This window comes from Acartia tonsa, chromosome 8, assembly GCF_053477335.1.
Source record: "Acartia tonsa isolate MP-2025a chromosome 8, ASM5347733v1, whole genome shotgun sequence".
Taxonomy (NCBI): domain Eukaryota; kingdom Metazoa; phylum Arthropoda; class Copepoda; order Calanoida; family Acartiidae; genus Acartia; species Acartia tonsa.
In genome coordinates, this window is record NC_137267.1 from 34396589 (window position 1) to 34421136 (window position 24548).

A 24548-nucleotide genomic window follows, 5' to 3' on the forward strand; every position below is an offset into this window, starting at 1 on the left:
AGAGTAAAAGTATCAATGTTATCATTAACTTTTAATTTCACCTCTGCTGGTTTTGACCTAATGCCTTCTAGTTAAAATTTGAAGATGAGCCTCCATATACACTTACATACATACACACATTCACACACACTCACTCACACACACACATTCACATATAAAAATTGTAATATGACCTTGAAAAACCAATCCTTTTCTACCTCTATACATCTAGGACAGGGGCAAATGTTATAAAAACTCAACACTCAAAAAAATAATTTTACAGTATGTCTTCGAAACCGATTAATATCTGCTGGATTAGAACCGGTTCTCTGCCATACTGAAAAATCTTGTATGGTATTGTAATTCACACAATCTTTTTCATAGAATTAAAACCAGTTTTGTTCGCTCGGATCTTCGGCCCCTCGGGTCTAACTAAACTCGTTTAAATCTCATAATTTTTCATTTAATATCCGCGAAAAGCTGTCTATACTACGATGCGATAAATAACTTTTCTTACAAGATATGATTAAGTAGAAAGGACAAATAATTATAGAAATAACATTGACGTTAACCATTAAAGAGTTAAGAATATTAATATCCAGAATTTTTACTATACTAGTCTCTATGCGTACATCATAGCTACGTACTCATGCCGGGCGTACGTGGTGCGTGCGTCACTTGCGTATTCGTGTGTGCGTCACTACGAGCGTATTGGTGCGTAAGCGCGTAACCAGCTCTGTAAATCAGCTGATTTTGTTTATATTCTAAGATGTGAATGGTTTAACAAAATGATATAGTGTGATAGTGTGATAAATAAGTTAATATGTGGAATTTTAGGTAAGTTGAAAGTAAAGATTTTTTAAAATAAATTTTTTCTTATCGCCTTGTTGAGCCTTTTGTAAAATCAGATTTTATCTTATTTAATGATCAAAAGTAAATGTTTTATACTAATAATTTTAGTTTTAAAAAAATCTAAGTACATCCTTAATTATATATAAGCAAATTACCCACTCTGTAGATTAAAATTATTGCTGTAAAAGTTTGTACTGCGTATCATTATGTATTTAAGTTTTAAAACCGCATTTTCTCGTGCGTTTGGGTATTATTATTGAGTCTTGATTGGTCGGTTCAAACAAGAATTGTTCAATCTTGTTTGAAATTTATTCAAACGGAGGAGTTATTCTTGTTTATTTTTATTGAAGGTCTGGTTTTCTTCCATTATCTTATTCCTTAGGATACCTGATTAAAAGTTTTGAAGCCTACGAATAAGAGAATGTGTATATAATTCTACTGTCAAACGTCCATCCCCCCCCCCCCTCCTCCCTAACTATTAGTATTCAAAAGTATAATAAGTATATATGTTTATTGCAAAATTGCGAAACGGGATACTGTTTAAGGATTTGTTAGATTGTTAGATTAATAGGATAATTATATCCTAAAAACTGCTGTCAAAAAAATTAAAATTAGCATGTTTTGAATTGACATACTGACTTTCTGGTAACGATAGAGTTGCAACTCTTTATTGTTACAGAGATTATCATCCAAAGTTTGAAAGGACAATTCTAATATGCCTAAATTAACGGAAACACCTACAGAACATAATTATAATATTATTAAAATTATAATATTATTATGTTTAGATCCAAATATATAACAGTTCCTGGTTGGACCATTATTATTTTCTTGACGTACAAGATTTTACAGAAAACGCCCACGGATCAACTACATATCAATCAATATAAGTAAGTAATTTAGAACAACTATGATCATTAGTAGCGTAGCTTTAAAGATACCAAGCTTTCAATTGTATGAAAAAAGAACGGATTTTCTTAAAAGCAGAAATAAGCTATAAACCTGCGGCTATACCCAATTTGACCTAACCTAGGGTACCCCCCCCCCCCTCCCTTCTTTGTTGCTTGGCACTTTTAGGGAAACCACCACTAAAACTAAGAAATTATTATTCCTGGAAATTATTGAGAAATAGTAATGTAAATAACGTGTTTTAAAAAAAACTGATTATTTCTTGATCAATATAAACCATCATTTTAGAAATCCACACAATTACAAGCGGCTAGTAGATCCTGGCGGCCAGTTTTGTGGCGGCTATCAGCAGCAGCTGCCAGAAGCAGTCGCAGCTGTTAATATTCTTATTCTTGTTGCTTCGGCTATCAATCATGCGGATAGAAGATACGCTATTAGGTAAATAATTGTAGATAGATAGATAGATAGATAGATAGATAGATAGATAGATATATAGATAGATAGATAGATAGATAGATAGATATATAGATAGATAGATAGATAGATAGATAGATAGATAGATAGATAGATAGATAGATAGATAGATAGATAGAGAGATAGATAGATAGATAGATAGATAGATAGATAGATAGATAGATAGATAGATAGATAGATAGATAGATAGATAGATAGATAGATAGATATATAGATAGATAGATAGATAGATAGATAGATAGATAGATAGATAGATAGATAGATAGATAGATAGAGAGATAGATAGATAGATAGATAGATAGATAGATAGATAGATAGATAGATAGATAGATAGATAGATAGATAGATAGATAGATAGATAGATAGATAGATAGATAGATAGATAGATAGATAGATAGATAGATAGGTAGATAGATAGATAGATAGTATTAGGTTCTCTATATACCGTGAATAGATATATATATAGATAGATTGATTGATTAAAAGAAAGAAGACAAACATACACTGACAGATAGACAAAAAGTATACATAAAAAAAAACTGAAAGGTAGATAGAAAGAAATTTTGAAAATACAAATTCCAAACTTTATGATAATAAGAAATCTAAAAATAAGATAAAAACATTTTTAATTTTTGATTCTAGAAAAAATATCTATTTAGACATATTTCCAATTTTTAATCATATTTTCGATATTCATGAATCCACAGATTATAAAGATACGTTTTTTGAAAAGCTAGGCTACTTTATACTTTGAATTATTTGCTATTCAAGATAGACAGCTGACATTTTTCGTGAAGATTCCCTGTACCAATGAGCATCCTGTATATGATTTACCTGTCCGTCTGTCTGTCGGTGATACATGAATGTATATTCATAAATAAACGTTTCTTGATTTTCTATCTATTATTTCATTTTTTGCTTGTCTACTCATGGATGTTTTCATCCTTGTTATAGTTATATTTTATCATAGTCGAAGCTTTCATTAATTTAGGCTGTATGTTAGTCAGGTCTAACGCAATTTGTTTATATGAAAGAATTATCCGATTAACATGATACTTCCTAAAAAGTGTGTTGATTTGAAATAGGGCTTTATATTTTACAAGCGGTTGCACCTCTAGCTTCCAGGAAATGTGTATTCAAAGGGGTAGAGAAAAGCCAAGACTTAAATCGAAAAATAGAATAGCCTATAATAATCCGGAGAACTATGTGATGCTTATCTTAAATGGAGAAAACAATCGATTCAAGGGTCAGCGAGATCTTAAGCCACTGACTAAAAACCTTACTACTTTATAGAATAGGAAATAATGAAATAACAACATTACTGTAAAAATATATTTTTACATCTTATATAGTGTATTATCTTTATTGTCATCGTAATAAATGTAATATGTATTGACAACTACCTTGCCCCTATCTTGGAGACCTTTTTCGTCTGCTTTCTGCTCTTTTGTAGCAACTTGTACGACACTATTAACCTAATTGAAAGTCGTAACAGGGTCCACGGGCTGGGGACATAAAGTTTTCTGAAACCTTCCCCTTCTATTGTTTTACTAGTCTAATGTCATCCTTGTTGTATGTTTTGTTTAGGTCAACTTGGGGTTCAAAAGAATCATTGGCAAAATATAAAGCTAAGGTAAAAATCTTTTCAATTATAAAAAAAAAAGATTTTACTTTTTTAGATTGGTAAAAATATCGAATTTCAAACATGTTAGAATTGTTCAATCGATTTCAAACTATTTATGACAATTCCTATTAAGAAGCGTAACAACCCTTTAATCGTCCGTACATCCATTTAAAACATGCTTATTTTTTTACTTTTTTGACAACTTTTTTATGATATGATTATCCTATTCCTCTAATTTTGATAATATTGATTCCTAAGATAACAAAGTACATTATTATAAGCAACACATTATTAAATCCTAAAAAGCAAGTATGTTCTTTTACTGTAATCTATATTTAGGCAATTTTGCAACAAATTTATGTACAATTTTGTTTAGACTTCCAAATAAATGTTCTGATTATTTTCAGTTATGTCACTCTACGAGAATAATTTTTGGTTTGTCCTTTATTCTGATTTTAGAGCTTCACTTTATGTATGTTGTCATTCTTGTTTTTATAGGTTTTGTATCTGATAGGGGTACCAAAGGAAACTAAAGAACAATATCAAAAAGTAAGTGATTTGATTTTAAAGGAAGAGATGGTCACAAAAAATTTTTTATTTAAGCTAAACTTAAAGAAATAGAGCGTGCTTTTGTAAAAAGTTCCTGTAGTTAAATTAAATATAAGGCAAAGGATATTTTTAGAATATATTTTTTTGTGTAGGAATGTTTTAGCGAAGCTAATCTATAATCGATTGTCCACCTGTAAATTTTCCGTCTGTCTGTAACATTTCATATCTATTGGTCAGTTGGTCTAAAGCTCGTGTCCATGAACGAACGAACATGAATTTATAGCTATAGATTAGCTTCACTTCTAGATATACAATTATTTTTGTTAAGGAAATTTCCGAGGAGTTTTTGGAGCATGGAGATATCTTACAAGAGGATTTCTTGGATTCATATTCAAATCTGACTCTTAAAACTATTGGGGCCATCAAATGGGCTAGGAAACTATACATTCTTTTAACAATATTAGCAGTTGTGTTACGCTAAGGCATTCCCACTACACTTACTATTGATGTCACTAACCTGACAGAACAGCAGTAAGGTGCGATTTTTTACGTCTTTAATTTGACGTACAAATTTGTGCATATGATTATTGGATATGCTATGCACAAATTTATATCCAATTATCTTAACCTAACCTAACTTATCTTTGTTGGATTATGTATTTTGTAGGATTAGTGTTTTTGTTTTTGGTTCTTCTATAGCAACGCCTTATAGCCTAAAGATTCACTACATTGAATAATAGTACAATTATTTATTGCTAGATGTCTCTTTACAATTTAACAAAAGCTTAATATATTATATTACATGAACAAAATCAAATATGTTTTATTATTATTTGCAGTTTCAAATTGAATTATATATATGAATTTATATTTATTACAATATCAAAATCGTAAAGAAAGAAAGTTGTTTATTAAAACTTTAAATTTTATATCAACAATTATAATTTCCTCCTTAACCAACTTGTTTAATATTTTACCCTTTTTTTATTTGTAGCTGATAAGCTAATATTTTTATTACATTACTGGCATGAAACTAATTTCTTCACTACAATTAAATAGAGATAGTCAGAAGGGGTGGGGGGTGTAACCACGCCCCTTTAGATTAAGAGTCTTGTGATCTGTCTTCTAGAATTTATCTTTTAACATTGAAGGATTATTCGGTCATTACGTCTTTTTATCCTATTATATAATTATTTTTGTATGAACAGCTGAACCGATATGGTTTCCTTAATTTTTTTTAATCTATTTCATTTTATGATAATGTCTGGGTATGGTTTCAGGCTCTTTTTATGTCCTTTGAATATAGAGTCGCGGCCGCTGGTGACCAAAAAGGTAATTAAGGAATGTACAATTGGTTAGTGAAAATTGTGGGTCAGCTCGCTATGTTATGAAAACAGATGACGACATCTATCTCAATATTGCAAAATTAAATACATTTTTGACAGGTGAATTGTTTTTCAGCAAGGCTTCAAAACCGATTAATATTCGTCGGATTAGAACCACAATGAAAAATCATCCATTGTTCCGAAATACAGATAAGTTTTCGAAAAATGAAAACAATACCAACTAAACTGGAATTAATTTTACATGTTTTACATATTACGACACATTACAATCTTTCCCGATTTTGTATTACTTTTGCGGAACATGATTCCAGTTACGTCATATTTTTCTTTCCCGAAACAGGGAAGGGGGGAAGAAAAATATGACGTAACGGGAATCATGTTCCGCAAAAAAGTAAAATCGGGAAAGATTGTAATGTGTCCATATTACTATCCGAGGAGAGCTGTCTATGATACGATACGATAAAGAACTATTCCATTATGGCCTTGTATCCAATTAATTTTTGCTGGATTATGATTGGAGGTTGTACAGATACTATTCTTGCAAAATTAGAGATCTTACTATTATTTGGTCGTTCTGATTTACACTTACATATAAGTTTTACGTCCTAAAACCTTATTTTTTTAAGAATTGAAAACTTAACTTTTATAATTGATTTATTTGTGTATATTTTAGGTAGAGGAAACGAGAAAAGAACTATTTATGGCTGCATAAAGAACAGTATACAAGGTATTTAATATAGATGAGACGTTTTGTTTGTCCATTAAAATCTCGCCAACAACTGAACTGATTGAGTTCTGCATCATAGAGAAGCTGTTTTAGATTTGTTCTTGTGACGATTTTAGGCTATATTTTCCTTCTTCAATCAACAGAGCTCCTAGGTGATAGAGGCACAGCTACTAGTAAACTTTACAATGGAAATAGGGCTGATTTAATTGTTTTAAAACCAAATAGGTATGCCTATCTACTTATAAAGGCCTGTAATTTTTTGAATGTATATTTTAATTTCCAATAATAAAAATTATCTTTCTTTATCAAAATATGGTTTCCCATGTTAAAAGTGAAGCATCAAGTCCTAAAAATAAGTATGTCCTTAAACAGTATGTTAAAACTTTATATTATGCTTGTTTAGTTCTGACACTCCACAAGTGTTAATGTCAGTTTTGTCATACCGTATCAGAGCTTTGCTTTTATGGGTATTGTCATCCTTGTTAGTCGGAAATTTATGTAATTTTCATAATATATTGTCGCTTTATATCCTTATTTTGCAGGATCATTGCAGCCTATACCATCATACAACAATGACAACCTGCCCCCACTGCTGCCCAACGGGGGCATCCCCCAGCCCCCTGAGGGACTGCCATATTCTCCAGGACGGGCTTTCCCAACACCCCATCCCCCATTCACTGCGGGAGCTGGTTATGTTATAACAAGGAATTTTATGGATTTAAAAATTTAATCCGCTTGATTTTAAATTTGGAATAATGATTCCTAAGACAAATACATTTTTATTCAATTTTCTATGAACTAATTGCCAATTATCCATAAAATTATTAAATTACAGAGATCTAATTCCTGAACTTTCCATAATTTCACAAAATATAAGCATAATCAGGTATGGAAATTTATTTTAAATCACACAACCTAAAAACTTTGTTTTATAGGTTTCGTGATTATTTTTTTCAGTCCTTTGGTTTAGTTTTTAACAAAACAGAATGTGACGAATTATCATACAACCAATAATTAACCCTAGGGGCCTCTAATAACATTTTGGGTCGGGGGATTTTCCTTGGGTGGATGGAAGAACCTTTAACTGAAAAGAAGAATCATATATTTCATAATAAACAGACAGTCATCCTATTATATTCACATAAGGATTAAAATATATACCCTATGAATATATTTATCTTAGGGTTGAAGATGCATTTATGACGGGTCATTGTGCCCGCAGAGCCGGTCATGTCAACAAAGTACATGATAGTATATTCAGCTGTGGACAACTAGTACAAAGGTATATACATTTATGACTGGTCACTGTGACCGTACAGCTGATTATGTTAACAAAGTACATGATAGTATATTCAGCTGTGAACAACTTGTTAAAAGGTAAATACATTTATTACCGGTCATTGTGACCGCAGAGCCGGTCATGTCAACAAACTACATGATAATATATTTATCTGTGGACTTGTACAAAGATATGAACATTCATGACCGGTCACTGTGCCCGCAGAGCCAGTCATGTCAACAAAGTACATGATAGCATATATAGCTGTGAACAACTTGTACAAAGGTATTTACATTCATAACTGGTCACTGTGGCCGTACAGCTGGTCATGGCAATAAAGTACATGATAATATATTTAGCTGTGGACAACTTGTACAATGATATGAACATTCATGACCGGTCACTGTGCCCGTAGAGCCAGTCATGTCAACAAAGTACATGATAATATATTCAGCTGTGGACAACTTGTACAAAGATATGAACATTCATGACCGGTCACTGTGCCCGTAGAGCCGGTCATGTAAACAAAGTACATGATAGTATATTCAGCTGTGGACAACTAGTACAAAGGTATGTACATCCATGACTGGTCACAGTGCCCACAGTGCTGGTCATGTCAACAAAATACATGATAGTATATTCAGCTGTGGACAACTTGTACAAAGATAAGTAGTTTAACAAAATGGAATACATAAAAAAAACCATTGATTTATTTCTTTAATTATTGTAATCTATCTTACTATTTATTTAATTATTTCAATTTTTAATGCATCTAGCTATCAAAATATTTAACTAATGAATTTTAAATCTATTCTCCTTTTTCTCGATCTTATCACATATCCATTAAATGAAAAACTCTACCTCATCCATTTATATCTCTATTTATCCATTTATTTATCTATTTATTTATCTTTTTTCTGTATCTACAGGGTGTCCCTCGCAAACTGGTTTTTTTTGAAACGCTTATTACTCCCTTAATATTTGAGCTATCTTAGTAAACTAAAAAGTATTTGGCAGCCTACTACTGACCATTTAATAATAATAATAATAATAATAATAATAATAAGAACTTTTATTCAATAACTCTTCAATCCTGTTATGAGTAAATCACATAGACAATTAATTATTATATTGAAATTACATGTTAATATTTCATAATATAACGATAATAATTATATGTTTTTATTGTTACTGGTAAACATAATTGCGGAATTTGATAAACTAGGTGATTTCTCTTGGCGGGCCAGGTGCGGCTGAGCCTACTTCGGGCTGGACTGTGGTTGGTGTCGGTACCACTTTCGCCGGCCGGTGACCGCCATATAAATGCGGATCAGAAAGTTATCCGCTCGTGGTTCCACCGCTTTAACATCTACGAGCTCGCCTTCACATCAGCTTTGCCTGCAACCCCTTCTCCATAACTTCCATATGTCAACCTGTACAGCAATGTTAGTACGTGACCGGTCAACGAGTTGACCGGCTAGCGATTAGACAGATAGATGGATCCTGTGCCCAACATGTAAATATGAACCAACCTAATCATGACATATAGACATTTCGTGTGACCAAAGAAAATTTAGAAAGAAAAAACTAAAAAGATTACGAAAAAAGAAGGAATTTTGATTAAAAATAGGAATTTGTTTAGAATTTAATAAAATTTAATAAATTTTGTGAGAATCTCAACAGGTTTCTAGATGCGCTCCCCCGTAAAAGTAAGTTGAAAATGAAAGAAAAATTGTAAATTTAAATTTAAATATTGTTATGAAGAAACATGTTGAAAAAATGTTGAAAAGAGAATATTGGAAAGGAGTTGCTAAAAAATTGATAAAAAACTGTAATGTAAAAAATTTGTTGAATGAATTTAATTTAATTGCAGGGGTTAACATCTAGTAAGAGCTCTATTTTGAACGACAACTCGACGACGGGGATGTAGGTATTTAGGTCGGACTCGAAGGACACAATGTACGCCTTCCAGGAGCTCCTGGTTGTACAGACCGGGACAAGGTAGTCTAAAATAAATTAGATAAATTAATTGAAAAAATAAAATTGAAAAATAAAATTAAGTTGAAAAATGAATCGAAATTAAATTTGAATTTGAAAAAGTTAAGATTAAAGAAGAATTTCTATGTGTATTAAGTCCTAGGTAGCTAATTTGATATTAATTGGTCATTTGTATTTAACGTTTCCCGGCCGTTTACAGAAAACTCCGACGTTCTTGAACTAAGTTTCAACCCTTGCTAAATTTCCAATGAATCCCTTAGTCCCTGAGACGACCATGTACAACCCCAATGAATGAAAAGAAGGAAAGAGAAAAAACATTGCTTGAAGGCATCAAAATTTTGGTTGAAATTTAGGACAGAATGATCCGATGCTATAATTAAGTATGTCAAACCGATGCGTGAAATATTTGAGAAATGTACAAAAAAACCTTTTAATCGTATACTCATTTTAAATATGATAGGGATAAAGATTCCAAAAAATCAAAAAATCAAAAAAAAGAAGGATACTTGAATCCAACTTAAATTGCTCTGGTGATTATGAGTATGAGTATGATGTTATGATATATTGTTGCCTGCATAAAGTGTAAAAATAAACTATTGATAAGTTAAAATAAGGATAAAATATAAGAAGATTAAGACTGAAAAATAAAGAATGAAAAATAAAGAATGAAACCATTATATTGAGTTTAATACAAAGTAAAAAGCTTTCCGTTTGAACTCCAGGAATGTAGGTATTGTTTTTAAATTTTCAGGTAATGTGTTCCAAAGTCTTGGGAAAAAATGTAATGGTGAATTGAATATAAAATTTCTATTGGCTTGATCTACTATGAAATTATTTCTAAATCTGGTTTCATAATCGTGAATTGTATCACGTGTGTTCCAGACACCATCAAAAACTCTTGGCTGCATATTGTTTTTATATTTGTACATAAATAAAAACACTTCGTATTCCATTTGTTTCCTGATTGGTAAAATTTCCAATTGTTTAAATAAAATATTTGATGGAAAACGGCGTGGTTTTTTTGCTATTAAGCGGCAGCACTCCTTTTGGAGCTTTAAGATTGGCTCCAATAAGGTGTTTGGAACAGCAGTGAATACAATTAAACAATAGTTGAGAACAGACTTTATGTAGGCAAAATAGAGCAATTTAAGATGTTGCGAGTCAAGTATATGACGCATTTGACGTAATGAGTATACGATTTTTAAAATTCTTTTGTGCATTAAATTAAAATGGACTTTGAAAGACAATTTCTCATCGATTTGAATACCCAGGTGCCTTGCGGCTTGTTCTCCAGGGTTACTATTCGAAAAAGTTATATGATCTAGTTTCTGGATTTTTTCTGGAAGGTTCTCTCCTTCATGGTTAGAATTGATAAAAACTGGAAACTGTTTTATAAGATTTTTTTCCTCTTCCGTGAAATTTTGCCTTGGCGATTGAAACAAAATAACCTTGGTTTTTTTGCTATTTATAATAAGTTTATTACTGTTGTACCATTCAGTAATTTGAGGAAGAGTATTTTCAATCTTAATAAACAGATCCCTAATGTTGTCAGCTGTTAAAAGACAAAATGTGTCATCTGCAAAAAGAGACAGCAATGCGTCTCTAGTGGCAGAGTCTAGATCATTAACTATGATAAGAAAGAGAAGTACACCGAGTGTACTTCCCTGGAGAACACCGATAAGGATAGATAGTACATCAGAAAATTCTCCCCCAAACGCAACCTGTTGTGACCGTCCTTCAAAGTAGCTTTCGAACCACCTCAGGACCACTCCACGGCAGCCATAATGCTCGAGTTTTTTCAACAAGATGTTTCGATCCACAAGATCGAAACACTTCTTGATATCAATTAATATCCCGGCGCACACTTTCTTTTCGGAAAGTGCCGCCGTGATACGATTGACAAGATCAAGAACATTATGTGCCGTGGAGAGGCCCGGACGGAATCCGAACTGTCGCGTGGAGAAAAAGGATCTTTCATCTAAAAATTCATATAGTGATTTGTACATGATCTTCTCGAGTGGCTTCGAGAATGTGTTGATGATAGAAACACCCCTCCAGCTATCTAAGCTGGTCAACGGCCCTGATTTATAAACGACTACATTCTTGCTCACTTTCATCCCTGAGGGAAAAATTCCTTGTGAAAAGCTAAGATTATATATGTGCGTCAATGGCCGCACCAGGTTAGCGGCACATTGAATTAAGAGTTTACAACTTACATCGTTCACGTCCTTGGCCGTCTTGGGCCTGCAGCTCGTTATTATGTTAAATACCTGGAGTTCATCCAGGGGAGGAATGAATATACTATCATTAATGGGGGGGGGTAAATAATCCCTAAAATCTTTTGATGTTTGGGGAATTTCAGGGGTAAGGTTCTCACCCAATTTTGCAAAGTGGGAATTAAAGGCGTTGGCTATTTCCTTTTTGTTCTCAATTTTTGCTCCATTAATTTCCAGGTATTCAAGATCACTTGAATACTTGGATTTACCCATTACCTCCCTTAATACTTGCCATACTTTGCGGCCATCTTTGCCCGCTTTTTCAAGCTCAGATTGATAGTATATTCTCTTTCTCTCCCTGCAAGCTCTCTGGTAATTATTACGGTAAGTTGAGTACCTATCCTTATTTTCTTCTGTTGGGTAACTCAAGGATTTCCTATACAACTTGTCCCTAAATCTATTGCACAGCAGAAGGTGATTAGACATCCATGGCGACTGCGGCATGGTCCTGCGATTATTGCGAATTTTGTCTTTGGGACAACATGAGTTGTAAAGATTAAAGAAAATTGAAAAAAATTTCGCATAGGCTAAATCAACATCCTCTGTGCTTAAGACCTCATCCCAATTTTGTATTGATAGTTCATAATTGAGGTTATCAATATTTGCTTCTTCCAAAAATCTTTTTTCAAAATATTGTGGTTTTTTTGGGGGTTTTGGAATGATATGTGAAAAGGAACTAGATAATACAAAATGGTCTGATAGGTCAGTGACAATTACATGTGAGTCAACAAAATTGTCCAGGAAATCCTTGCAAAAAATTGAATCAATCAATGAGTACGAGAAATTATGTACTCTGGTTGCTCTTAACGTTAAGGATAGATACCCATTACTTACCATTAAATTAAAAAAACGAGATGCAGGACCCAAGACGTCATAAGTCGTGAAGAGATTTAAGTTGTAGTCTCCCACAATGAATACAGGGAGGTTGCTATCATCAATCACATCTAAAAAGTCACCAAGTATATTAAAAAATGATTCAAGGTCCTCGGGGTTTCTGTGTGGAGGTCTATAAACGTTAACTATCAATGCCTTAAAGCTCCCTAATGTGACTTTAACACACATAGTTTCAAAAATATGTGGCACAAAAAAATTTGGAAATAAAACTTTTGTTTGATATTTGCTATGAATAAACAGCCCTACTCCCCCGCCCCTCCCTTCTGGTCGGGGGGTGGAGATAAAGTTGTAATTTATTAAACTTAAACTATCTGTGTTCGAGTCCTGTGACAACCAGGTCTCCTGGACGGCGATGACCGATGGACCAACTCCCTCCAGAGAGGCCGTTTCAATTAGATTTCTTAACTGTTGGATTTTACTATTGAGACTTTGAATATTAATTGAAAAAATTTTAAAAAGTTGCTCATTTGTATTTTTGAATTTATTAAAAAGAGAATCTATGTCTATATAGTCACACTTAATGTTATAGTCGCTCGAGTATTCTCTAAACGTATCGTCATAGAGAATGCTAGTGATGTCATAGTTCACATTTTCATTTAGACACAAAATATCATCTACCTGGCTAGAACCAGCTGTCTAAGGATGTGTCTGGAGGCCATGGATCTGGAGATGCAGGTTCTGCTTCCGGTTCAGCTATGCAGGCAGAAGTTATCGGCAGGTGTTCCACTAAAATAATAACATATATAATAATCATGGTAAAAAATCTCTACTATTTTCCCCCCCCCCCTACCCGCATCCAACGAGTACAATGATTTGATAAATTCAGTAAAAAAAATCAGTAAGAAGATCAGTAAGAAGAATAAATCAGTAAATAAAGTTAATTTTAAAATTAATTTGCTAATTACTAATTACCAATTACCAGTATATGTTTACACACAATTATCATTAATCAGTCTAATTCATTGAATTTGATTATTTTACGATTATTGACAGATTATACAGATTATAATAATAATGATAGTTATAAAAACGGCTAAGCGTAATAAGTTTGAGCTTTGATATTGATGTGTACCTAATAGTACCTAGTAATTGCTCAATTAAAGTGAAATTTGTACAAAATGTACACTACTAATATGACGATAACCTTTTCAAGGCTTAATTTTGACCCGATATCCATAGAGGAATGCTCGTGGCATTGTTCATGGTTTGGCAGCTGCTGACCTTGTCGATACTGAGGATGATGTTGCGTTAGTACCTGTGGTTGTAGAGCCTGGTGTAGTACCTGGGGCCGAGCCTGTCTTGGCGGGAATTGCGGCACCAGTATTCTCAATGGCAGGAAATTCGGCTGTGGAGATAGCATCAACAGTGACACTATGATTTGGAGAATGTTGATCCTCATGGTCCTGCTCTGTCTGGGCTCCACGCAGCTTGTTGTCCTTCAGGTCCTGCAGTAGGCTCTTTATCTCTGTTTCGAAACCTTGAAAGAAAAGGTTACGGTTAGATTGGCCATTTTCACGCATGAATTTTACAATCAAATTATCAGTGCTTAATATTTCCTGTAGGGGAGGCAGTGGGGAGATCAGCCCGATGTGGCTTCGAGCCATAGGATTCTGCACTTTTATCCACTTAGGGGGGCCATCTTTTGGTTGGAAGGCGACGCTGGTGCCCGACAGTTTAGTCCTAGACGCGATTCCTGCGCTGTGTAGGTAGGTCATCAAGCTTCTATTTGTGTCCGCAAGATCGTGGGCACACTTAAGAAAACTCTTACCGTCGAAAGATACTGCAGCGGCGCTGGTCCAACCTGTCTTGTCGCGAGCCTTCTTGTCCAACAGTTGTAAATGCTTCTTCTTGTTGAGCATGAACTGAAAAAGCATATGGCGAGAGTAAAACCTGAAGATATAATTTCTGGGGCCTTTAACCCTCTGGCTTAGGGGATGAGAATACTCTATGGTATTAGAGTAATTGATGTTTGCGTCGGGGTCCTGTTCGACCAAGACAGGCCTGATGACAATGTCAAAAACCTCGCGACTTGTCGGCGTTTTATCAAGCCATGGGCACTGGACATTATTAACACGAATGCTCCACAGTCTGTCCCTTTGCTCCCTGTGAGCAAGTTGGGACAAAAAATAATCATTGAGTGTGGATTGGCATTTTTCACGCGCGTTTGCATTAACAACAAAGTTCTCAAAGTTTTTTGTTAATGACACCACTCGTACAGCAATTTGCTGTTCCGATGAAAGTTCACCACCTTCCATTAACGTACGAAGTTCGTTCATTTCGTCGCGGTGTTTAACATTTAAAGTTTCAATTGAATCACGCAAACTACGAATCTCAGATAAAAAAGTTTTACTAAGAGTGTCGCTGCTCACCTTTTGAAGTTTCTTGTATGCTTGTACGCTCTCGGTTACGGCTTGACTGATGGCATCCTTTATGTCATTTTGTAAAAATGACCTTACTTGAGCTAAGGCATCCTGCGTTAGCAATTTCTTTGCCATTTTATAAAGCAGCAACACTATATAATTGAGATGTATATTCGAGCGTGGTCAGATAAAAACTGGTGTAAAAACCCGCGTGTTACACTAATCAATCTAGATTAGCCAATAGCCTGAAGTCATGTGACCGAATGAGAGTGCGTTGGACCAATCAGATCTCTTATCTGTCGGTAGGAACTAATTCCTCCAATGAGAGGGCTTCGTTACCGGCACTTTGTGTCAGCTGATAGCCTGCCTAGAGAGAGTGTGTGTGTGGTGGGGGTAGGACAGCTGAGGGAGAGGGGTTGGTGTGCGCCTTGCGAGTGTGTGTAGATGAGGGTATGATGACTGGGGGATGGGGTATCCTTGGGGGGAGTCAAAAAGGGTAGAGTGTCTACTCAGTGGCTACCATAGATGTTGATAGCTGGAGGGTAGACTAAAGACTAAAGACTAAAGACTAAAGACTAAAGACTAAAGACTAAAGACTAAAGACTTTAAGATTTAATGATATAGTGATGAAAAATCCGCAAAAATAACAGAAAAAAATCTACAAGGTTGTACATAACAGGCTGATTTTAGTGAATATAAGACTAATCCACAAGAAAAATATGCCTTCGTTAAATTTAAAAGCAGCTGGTGGTCAAACGTTGGATCAAAAAGACTTACTCCAGACATTATAAGAACTGGCATTGTAGTCTAATTAAAAAATCTGGTATATTTCAGGCTCTTGTGTGCATTTGAAGCAAGCTCACATGAAAAATTAACAAAAAAGACCAATATTATGCCTATTTTTACATATTTTTCACTTAAATTACACTTCAGAATCTTGAATATTGAGAATTTCTGGTATGCCATGTCAAGTCTGTTCAATTTTTGTGCTTAGAAAGTCTAAGCGACCAGCCGTTTGGACCCTAACTAATCTTAAACTTCACAAAGCAAATATTTTCTTGTGGGTTAGTCTAAATTCAATAAAATGAACCACTTATGCAATACCTCGTAGATTTTTTCCTGTTTATTTTGTGGATTTTTTATCATTACCCAATAAAATGGTCAGTAGTATGCTGCCAAATACTTTTTATTTTACTAAGATAGCTCAAATATTAAGGGAGTAATAAGCGTTTCAAAAAAAACAGTTTACGAGGGACACCCTGTATATTTCACTAAAGATTATTATTATTTAGGGATTGTGATATGAAAAACCTGATAACCGGACACAAAATAACCCCAGAAAGAATGAAAACTATTTATGATAATATTCATAAGTGCTAGTTTTTATTGTTTTTAATATTTGTTTAGACAATAAAAATTGTACTATTATTTTTTTATTGTTGGAAATGAAGCTACTCTATCATTAGAGTATATCCTATTATCCTTCCGTCCGTCACTATGTATACGTTATAATATTTTAATTATTGCTCTGGTTTAGAACACTTCCCATTTAATACATTTTTATCTTTACCGCTAGGAGTACTTTAAAGGGGGTGGGGAATCCCACTTTTAATTAATAGTCTTAAGAAGTTAAAAGAAAAACATATGGGGGGAGGGATTTTTTTCTATGCATGAATAACTAAGAAACGTTGGACTTATCCCTTCTAGGGACCTATAAAAAGCTTCACTGTAAAGGAGAGTGAAATCAGTTCAGCAATTAGCGGAATATCTCGGCACAGAGAGACATCCTGTTACTTTTAATTTAACCAGCTTTAAGTTTCACATGATAATCTGGTGTAAGATCAAAGTAATAATAAATTAATTTTTTTAACTGAAATTTAACAATTATTTATATAACGCAAGTTTCTGAAGAAAATTCTTGATGAAGTTCAATTAAATTTACGTCAAAACAATTCATATTTTTCCCCTGGGATACAGGGAAGGAATAGTTAGTTCTCGAATCGTATTATAAACAGCTTTCCGCGGATATAAAAATGTACAATTATAAGACTAAAACCAGGTTTTTTTTAAATCTAATAATTGTACTTTTTTATATCCGTAGAAAACTGGATATAATTAAATACGATGCTATACATAATTTTTCAGTATTGCTGAGAACCGGTTCTAATCCAACTGATATTAATAGTTTTCGAAGCGATACTGGAAAAAATATTTCCTTTGATTGTTATCTAATTCGAACTCAGGAAGGTGATTGGTTAGAATCTGAACCGATATGGTTCTCCTTTACAATATAGCTTCACATAAGCCAAGGGAAGGTTTTTGGGGGAAAGGTACCAACATATCACTAGAAAAATTGCCCCTGAAAATTACCCCTTAATTTTTTAAATATTTTTATTGGACAATAGTTTTTAATTGTGTGTACATGGACGTTAATTGTTCAAAAATAGTATTTTCAATGAAATAGTACTTAAACCTTATCTTTTGTCAAAAACGTGTTCACTTTCAATTATAATATGAGAGACTATTACACCCAAGAAATAGGATAATAATCAAATTATTACCCATTGTCCTATCCTTCTTTTATTTCTATCTGACCTTCCACTTTCTCTATAAAATTAAAGACGAGTTCTGGAGTCGTTCTGTCACAGTTTGTGTCAGTATTTTGTCTGTCTAGTGTAACCTAGAATGATAAGGTATACAATTATGAGAGAATAATCCTAGAACCAGCTTTATATGTAGCCTCGCCTTATTTTCTTTTTTTGTAGCGCAGCTTCTCTTACTTTATATTGTCTGTCCGTACGCCTTCCGTCTTTACCTATTATTAACTGCAACTCTAACTCTCTCTCTCTTTTCCACTCTTTCTTTCATAGTTTTATCATCAGTGAGTAATTTGGTATACATCTATGACTGTTTTCGGTCTTGTTTTATCCTCTGTCACATATTATAAATCCTAAAGACAAGAATTAGAAACTATCACATAAAATTATACCTATAAATACAATACCCTGTAACTTTGATGTGATATTATATTAATTTATATCTCTAAGATTCTTTTTGTAATTGTTGTGTTCATTTAAAGTAACATTGCCTGTAGATTTAATCCAGTAGTGGGACAAATTGACTCAAAAATCAGCCATGTGACGTTATAAAAAGAGGGATTATCCATCTCTTTTTATGGGTTTTCTTTACCAGTTCTCCTCTCATCTCCCTAATTTTTATGACGTCACATGGCTGATTTTTTATTCACCTGGTCTCACTAACATCCCCCTACATCCTAGTCTAAAATCTTCTAAATGTGCAGCTTCCCTATAATGGAAAACTCCGACGGGTCAGTAGTTGTCGAAATCTGAATCTACAGACAAAAAATGCTTACTTTTTATATAATAGGGCTAGTTGCTGCCCAACTAGCATATAGGAGGTCTGTTTCGAAGAAGTAAGGAAAGTAGGAAAAACGCCAAACTTAGATATAAAAATTAAATAAAATCCTTTATTTGATACATGATAGAAAGATTTCAATTTGTATGGTAGTTGCACTACTAAAAAACAGGTTCTTTTGCAAGTTGTGTGGATACTATTGTTGTTGCTCCGAGAGAACCAACTGTTGAGCCTCCGACAAACCCATGTCCATACAATAACGTTATGAAACATAGCGAAGACTGGAAATCATTGTAAAAAGAATCCATACCCACTGGACCGTTTGGGTACTGCTTTTCAGCAAATATTTCTATTGGTATTTAAATGTTATTTAGAAATAAAAACCATTTACCTCTCTAGATAGAAAGATATCAACAATTTTGTAGCAACATTTATATTTCACTTTTATATATATTTCTGTCCATTTTCCTATTCTTAAAAAAATCTTCTCCCTTTTCTTCTCTCTCTTCCTTATTTTTTCACTTGTATAGAATAAAATTAGATATAGACTATAGTGTTTTTTATTTATTGATGTTGATTTTTTATCCAAATTCAAAAATCTTTCTAAATAGAGAGAGAGAGAGAGAGACGATACTTACAAAAAGGTTACAATTCAATCAAAAAGGCATTTCCAAAATCTTGAGAAGTAAATAGGTTGATGTGCTATCTAAAATTACTCTTTTCTTTTCTTACCTATCCTCACATATCAATCTTTATAAATAAATTAAATGTAGAAAATAAAGATTTCTGCTAACTTTTTTTACTTCTTTTTAAAATATTTTTGTAGTTTTTTTCTAAAATATGTGAAACGTTTTTAGGTTTTTCTCTTTATTGGATATTTCTAACATTATTCTGCCATTCTCTAAGTTTTTCTCCTTTTCTCTCTCTTTTTTCTTTATCCCTCTCTTTCTCTCACACAAACACACACACTCTCTCTCTTTCTATCTCCATAAACCAAGAGGAGGAATGCTATTAAGGTAACATAAATGATGATAGTAAATTTTTGAATTTCGTCCAAGTCAGTCTCGCGGATTTTTTTTTTGTTGTTTTTTGAAAAGTTATTTGATAATAATTTTTGGATTTTTGTAAAAAACCAAAACAAATATTTTTCTAATTTTCCTAAAATGATAGAAATTGACATTTTATTATACTGCAGAAGATATGTATGTATAGAATCTAAATAAATGATTAATTTCCTGATGAAAATGTGTAATCAAATGTCATTTTTTAGTCAAAAATACAAAATTTTCTATATCTATATATGCTTGAATGATGTATGGCTTCAAAACCGACTAATATCCGGTGGATTAGAACCGGTTCTCTGCCATACTGAAAAATCATGTATAGCATCGTATTACAGACAATTTTCCACTAAAGATAAAATAAAAATAACAACAATTTTGTTTGCCCTGGCCCTTGGGAATTACAAAACTGTTTTTTATCCGGAGAAAGCTGTCTATAATAAGATGCGATAAATAACAATTTCGCGACATTGGGTATGTAACGATATGGGTTGAAGTCAAACCGCGTCAAATTAAAGAAGTTAAAAATTGTTAGGAGTTTACTTAAAATGATTATTACTACCGAAAGTAATATATATAACTTTTCATTAAACTAAAAACAAGTTTGATGATGTAAAAATTAATTTTGACATTTACATTATATTAATTATTCATTATTAATTTTCCTTGGAAAACAACAGTAAAGGTTTATTTTTCTCAATATCTTTTTATTTGGTCATAAAGTTTATTCATTAAAAAAAAATTTGTTTAATATTTTATTTCATACTAGCGGCTACGCCCCTAGAGGCCTCTAGTGGCACTTTGAATGTTTTTTTTTATTTAAAATACCTAATTACAGAAATAATTGGTTTATGTTCAAGTCTCTTTTTCGGGAGGGGTAATTTTTTTCTAGGGGCGATTTCTCCTGAGAGGGTGGTGGTACCCTCCCCCAAAATAGTTATAAACCTTCCCGGGACTTATGAGAAGCTACCCTGTTAAGGAGAACCCGATCGGTTCAGCGGTAAGCGAGATCCTTCGGTACAAACACACAGACAAACACACAGACATCCTGTTACTTTAGTATAAGGTCTAGCGGCTACGCCCCTAGAGGCTTCTAGTGGCACTTTAAATGTATTTTGCGTTTGACGTTTATTTTTCGTTTAACTCTCTTTCTAAAATCAAGAAATTTTAAAAAAAAATTTAATTTCTCTTGGGAGGGTGGTGGTACCCTCCCCCAAAATAGTTATAAACCTTCCCGGGACATATGAGAATCTACCCTGTTAAGGAGAACCCGATCGGTTCAGCTGTTAGCGAGATCCTTCGGTACAAACATACAAACACACAAACACACAGATAAACACACAAACATCCTGTTACTTTATTATAAGGATTACCGGCTTATAAACCTCTAGAGGCACATGAAAGAGAGGGGGGGATGTCGACCCCCCTCCCATATTTAATCTATTTTTTAATTTTTTAAAGGTAAGAGAATTGGAGGAGAGGTTATTTTTTCAAGGAACGATTTCTTATGGGAGGGTTGTGAACGCTCCCCCAAAATTATATACACCTTTATAGGACCAATATTAAGCGGCAGAGACATTATATATATAAAGATCAAAATTTTTGCTTGAATATAATTGTCCATATTTACAAGAGAGATAGAGGGGACACTAGTCCCCAAAGTTTTATACTAACGATTTCTTTTCGCTAGCTCAACTTTGGGGACTTTGAATTTTGATTGCTTAGTTCATTAGGTTAAGTGTTCAAACGTTTCATTCAAACACTTATTTTTATCTACAGATGGAGTAATTTTGTGTATCATCATTAGGGATGTACATCATTTTATCGGCAATTGTCTTATCCCTTTAGATCCCTGATATTTGCTCTATATTATTATTATTAATCGGAAGTTTGTCATAATTTCCTTTTGATATTATTTTTTACAAAATCAACTATTCCAACTATAAGGAAAGGAATACGACATTATATCCCTATAATAAAGTAAAAGCATGTTAATTTGTCTGTCTGTACCAAATGATCTCACCAACCGCTGAACTGACACAGATCTCCATTACAGTGTAGCTATCCGTTACGGTCGGACTGACGGGCCGATACATGATATAGAAAAACTTCGTTTTTAATAATACTAAAATTTCTTATCAAGAAATAAATGAGTAATATTTTAGCAAAACTTTGTTTTGTTATAGTATCTAGATTTCTTTCTTGGTGATCATTTTGATAACAAGGATGACAACATCCATAAGTTCGAAGTTCTAAAAATCAGAAGGAAGGATAAACGAACATTAACTCTTGCATGTAGAGTGTCAAAATTTAGAAATTAATGCTCTGCTTTTTAAAAGCGAAGCTTTTCTATAATTAGGGTCGGTCCGTCCGTACGTCCGTCCGTAACGGATAGCTCTTTGCGTTAATTTAGTCATGTTAGAATTGTCCTATCGATTTCAAATTTTGCATGGTGATTCCTTTAATAGTTAGGTACGATTTAGAAAGCGTAGCAACTCTATAATCATCACCAAAATGTCCGTACGTCCATTTTAAACATGTTGATTTTTTTACTTTTTTAACAACAAATTTGTATGTGATCTAATCATCCGATTGATCTGATTTTTGGTATATTGATTCCTGGGACAACAAAGTATAATGTAATAAACGAAGCAACTCTATAATCAAGTCCTAAAATGTAAGTATGTCCAAACACATTTTCCTGAATCAAGCAATTTTTCAACAAATTTACTTACAATTTTGCTTTGACTCTTAAACATTTATATTATTATTATTCAGTTCTGACACTATATAAGTGTTAATGTCCGTTTGTCTTACCGTTTCAGGGCTTCGCTTTTATGGATGTTGTCATCCTTGTTAAGTTGAAAATCACCATGTATTAAATTGATATACGAACTTTCTGGTAACGATAATAGAGTTGCAACGCTTTTTTATTGCTTTTCTGTTATAGGAATCATCATGCAAAGTTTGAAATCGATAGGACAATTCTAAAATGCCAAATAAACGAAAAGAGGTAACTGTTACGGACGTACGAATTGACGGACGGACCGACCCTAATTGCAGAAAAGCTTCGCTTTTAAAATTATTGGTGTACAGTAAATTATATGTTTAAAGCAGTGGCGTGCACCGAATTTTGCCAGGGGAAAAGTATTAACTTTATTAGGGGGTTAAATACGCTATCCTTACGCATGTCTGAGGATTTACAAAATTTAACGTGTAAACTTACTACCATGGGGATTTACCACCCTATAGCATACCAAATGAAGTTATGAGCGAAGCCGCTTAATAAATTTCTATAAAAATAACTCTTAAATATGATTCATAATTTTGAATAAGAAAAATATTATCAAATATAAAAGTTGCGATGTAAAGAAAATAAATTTACATAATATAAAAAGTTTTTAACTAATTTAGACATTATCCATTATTCGAGATTGGGGCATTCATACCACCCCAACCCTCCAATGGATGTAGTTTAAAAAGAGATTCTACGCTTATAACATAGTGCATGATCATCTTTTGAATCGATATTTTAAATAATCTCAAACAATTATAAATAATAATGGACGGTCTTGATTATTGGAAATTAGCACAGGAATCATTATAAATTTGAGAGTTACTACTTATCCTTATTTACGTAAAAATGTTAAGTAGTTCTAGATGGTTTTAAAAGTTAAAGTTAATTAGCTGGCTGAAAATGTTTTAAAGTTGATTTTAATGGTTTATTATATTTAAAAGCGAAGCTTTTCTTTTCTGAAAGCGAACGGTTATATCTTTTCGTTTATTTAATCATGTTAAAATTGTCCTATCGATTTCAAACTTTGCATGGTGATTCCTATAACATAAAAGCAATAATAAAACTCTATTATCGTTACCAGAAAGTTTAAGAAAGCTGTAGTAATAATTGCGTTTTTATTGATTTGATATTATTAAACTTTTAGCGGATTTGTTAGCACACCTGAATATATTAATTTTTCTAGTGAATATATTTTCTCGTATTCATTCGAATCCGGTGGATAGGAACCGGTTCTCATCCATACGAAAAAACTATGTCTAGCATCGTATTATATCCAGCTTTCTACGAATATAGAAATGTACAATCATAAGATTAAAACTAGTTTTTTTAGCCGGTGACTTCGTCACCTCGGGGCTAAAAGAACTAGTTTTAATCTCATAATTGTACATTCTATATCCGCGGAAAGCCGTTTATAATACGATGCGAGAAATAACTATTACATTTTTTTCCCTTTAGATATTACTAATTAGAAATACAATTAATATATTTAGAGAATTAGTTAGCCGAGGTATTTTTTGTAACTTTAAATGCGTATCATCTCTGTAATTACTTGTTGCATACGAACTCTATATTTCTTTCTAATTCTCTCTCTCTCTCTCTCTCTCTCTCTCTCTCTCTCTCTCTCTCTCTCTCTCTCTCTCTCTCTCTCTCTCTCTCTCTCTCTCTCTCTCTCTCTCTCTCTCTCTCTCTCTCTCTCTCTCTCTCTCTCTCTCTTCTCTCTCTCTTTATTTCTTTTTCCTTCTCTTTATTTCTTTCTCTTTCTAGAAATATATGAAAATTTCGATTTTAATAGGGGCCGGACACTTTTGTCCTCTATCCTAACATTTGGGGCAATATTTATAGGAGGTGACGTAACCTACACTTGTTATATAGACCTAGACCAGCCATGGAACGATTTTGAACATCACTAAAAATTAAATCTAAAAATCTTCCAATTCCATTAAAAGAAAAAACATGAAACCTGTCTAGAACCAAGAGTAGGCTGTTTGAAATTGTGAAATACTAGTTGCAGATATTTCTAAGATCTTACTGAACACAAACACACGAAG

The 24548-nt window shown here is 33.1% G+C and overlaps 1 protein-coding gene across 1 annotated transcript; it reads left to right on the plus strand.

Moving 5' to 3' along the window:
* Window positions 1–690: 690 nt before the first annotated feature.
* LOC145325541 (beta-1,3-galactosyltransferase 5-like) lies at window positions 691–16695 on the plus strand. Its single transcript, XM_080168518.1, has 12 exons — window positions 691–816; window positions 1620–1721; window positions 2029–2178; window positions 3802–3847; window positions 4337–4387; window positions 4716–4819; window positions 5744–5832; window positions 6407–6460; window positions 7003–7163; window positions 7294–7346; window positions 7644–7742; window positions 16560–16695. Exons 1-12 carry the CDS (start codon window positions 803–805, stop codon window positions 16645–16647), a joined length of 1011 nt encoding a protein of 336 aa, XP_080024644.1. The 5' UTR covers window positions 691–802; the 3' UTR covers window positions 16648–16695.
* The last annotated feature ends 7853 nt before the right edge of the window (window positions 16696–24548 follow it).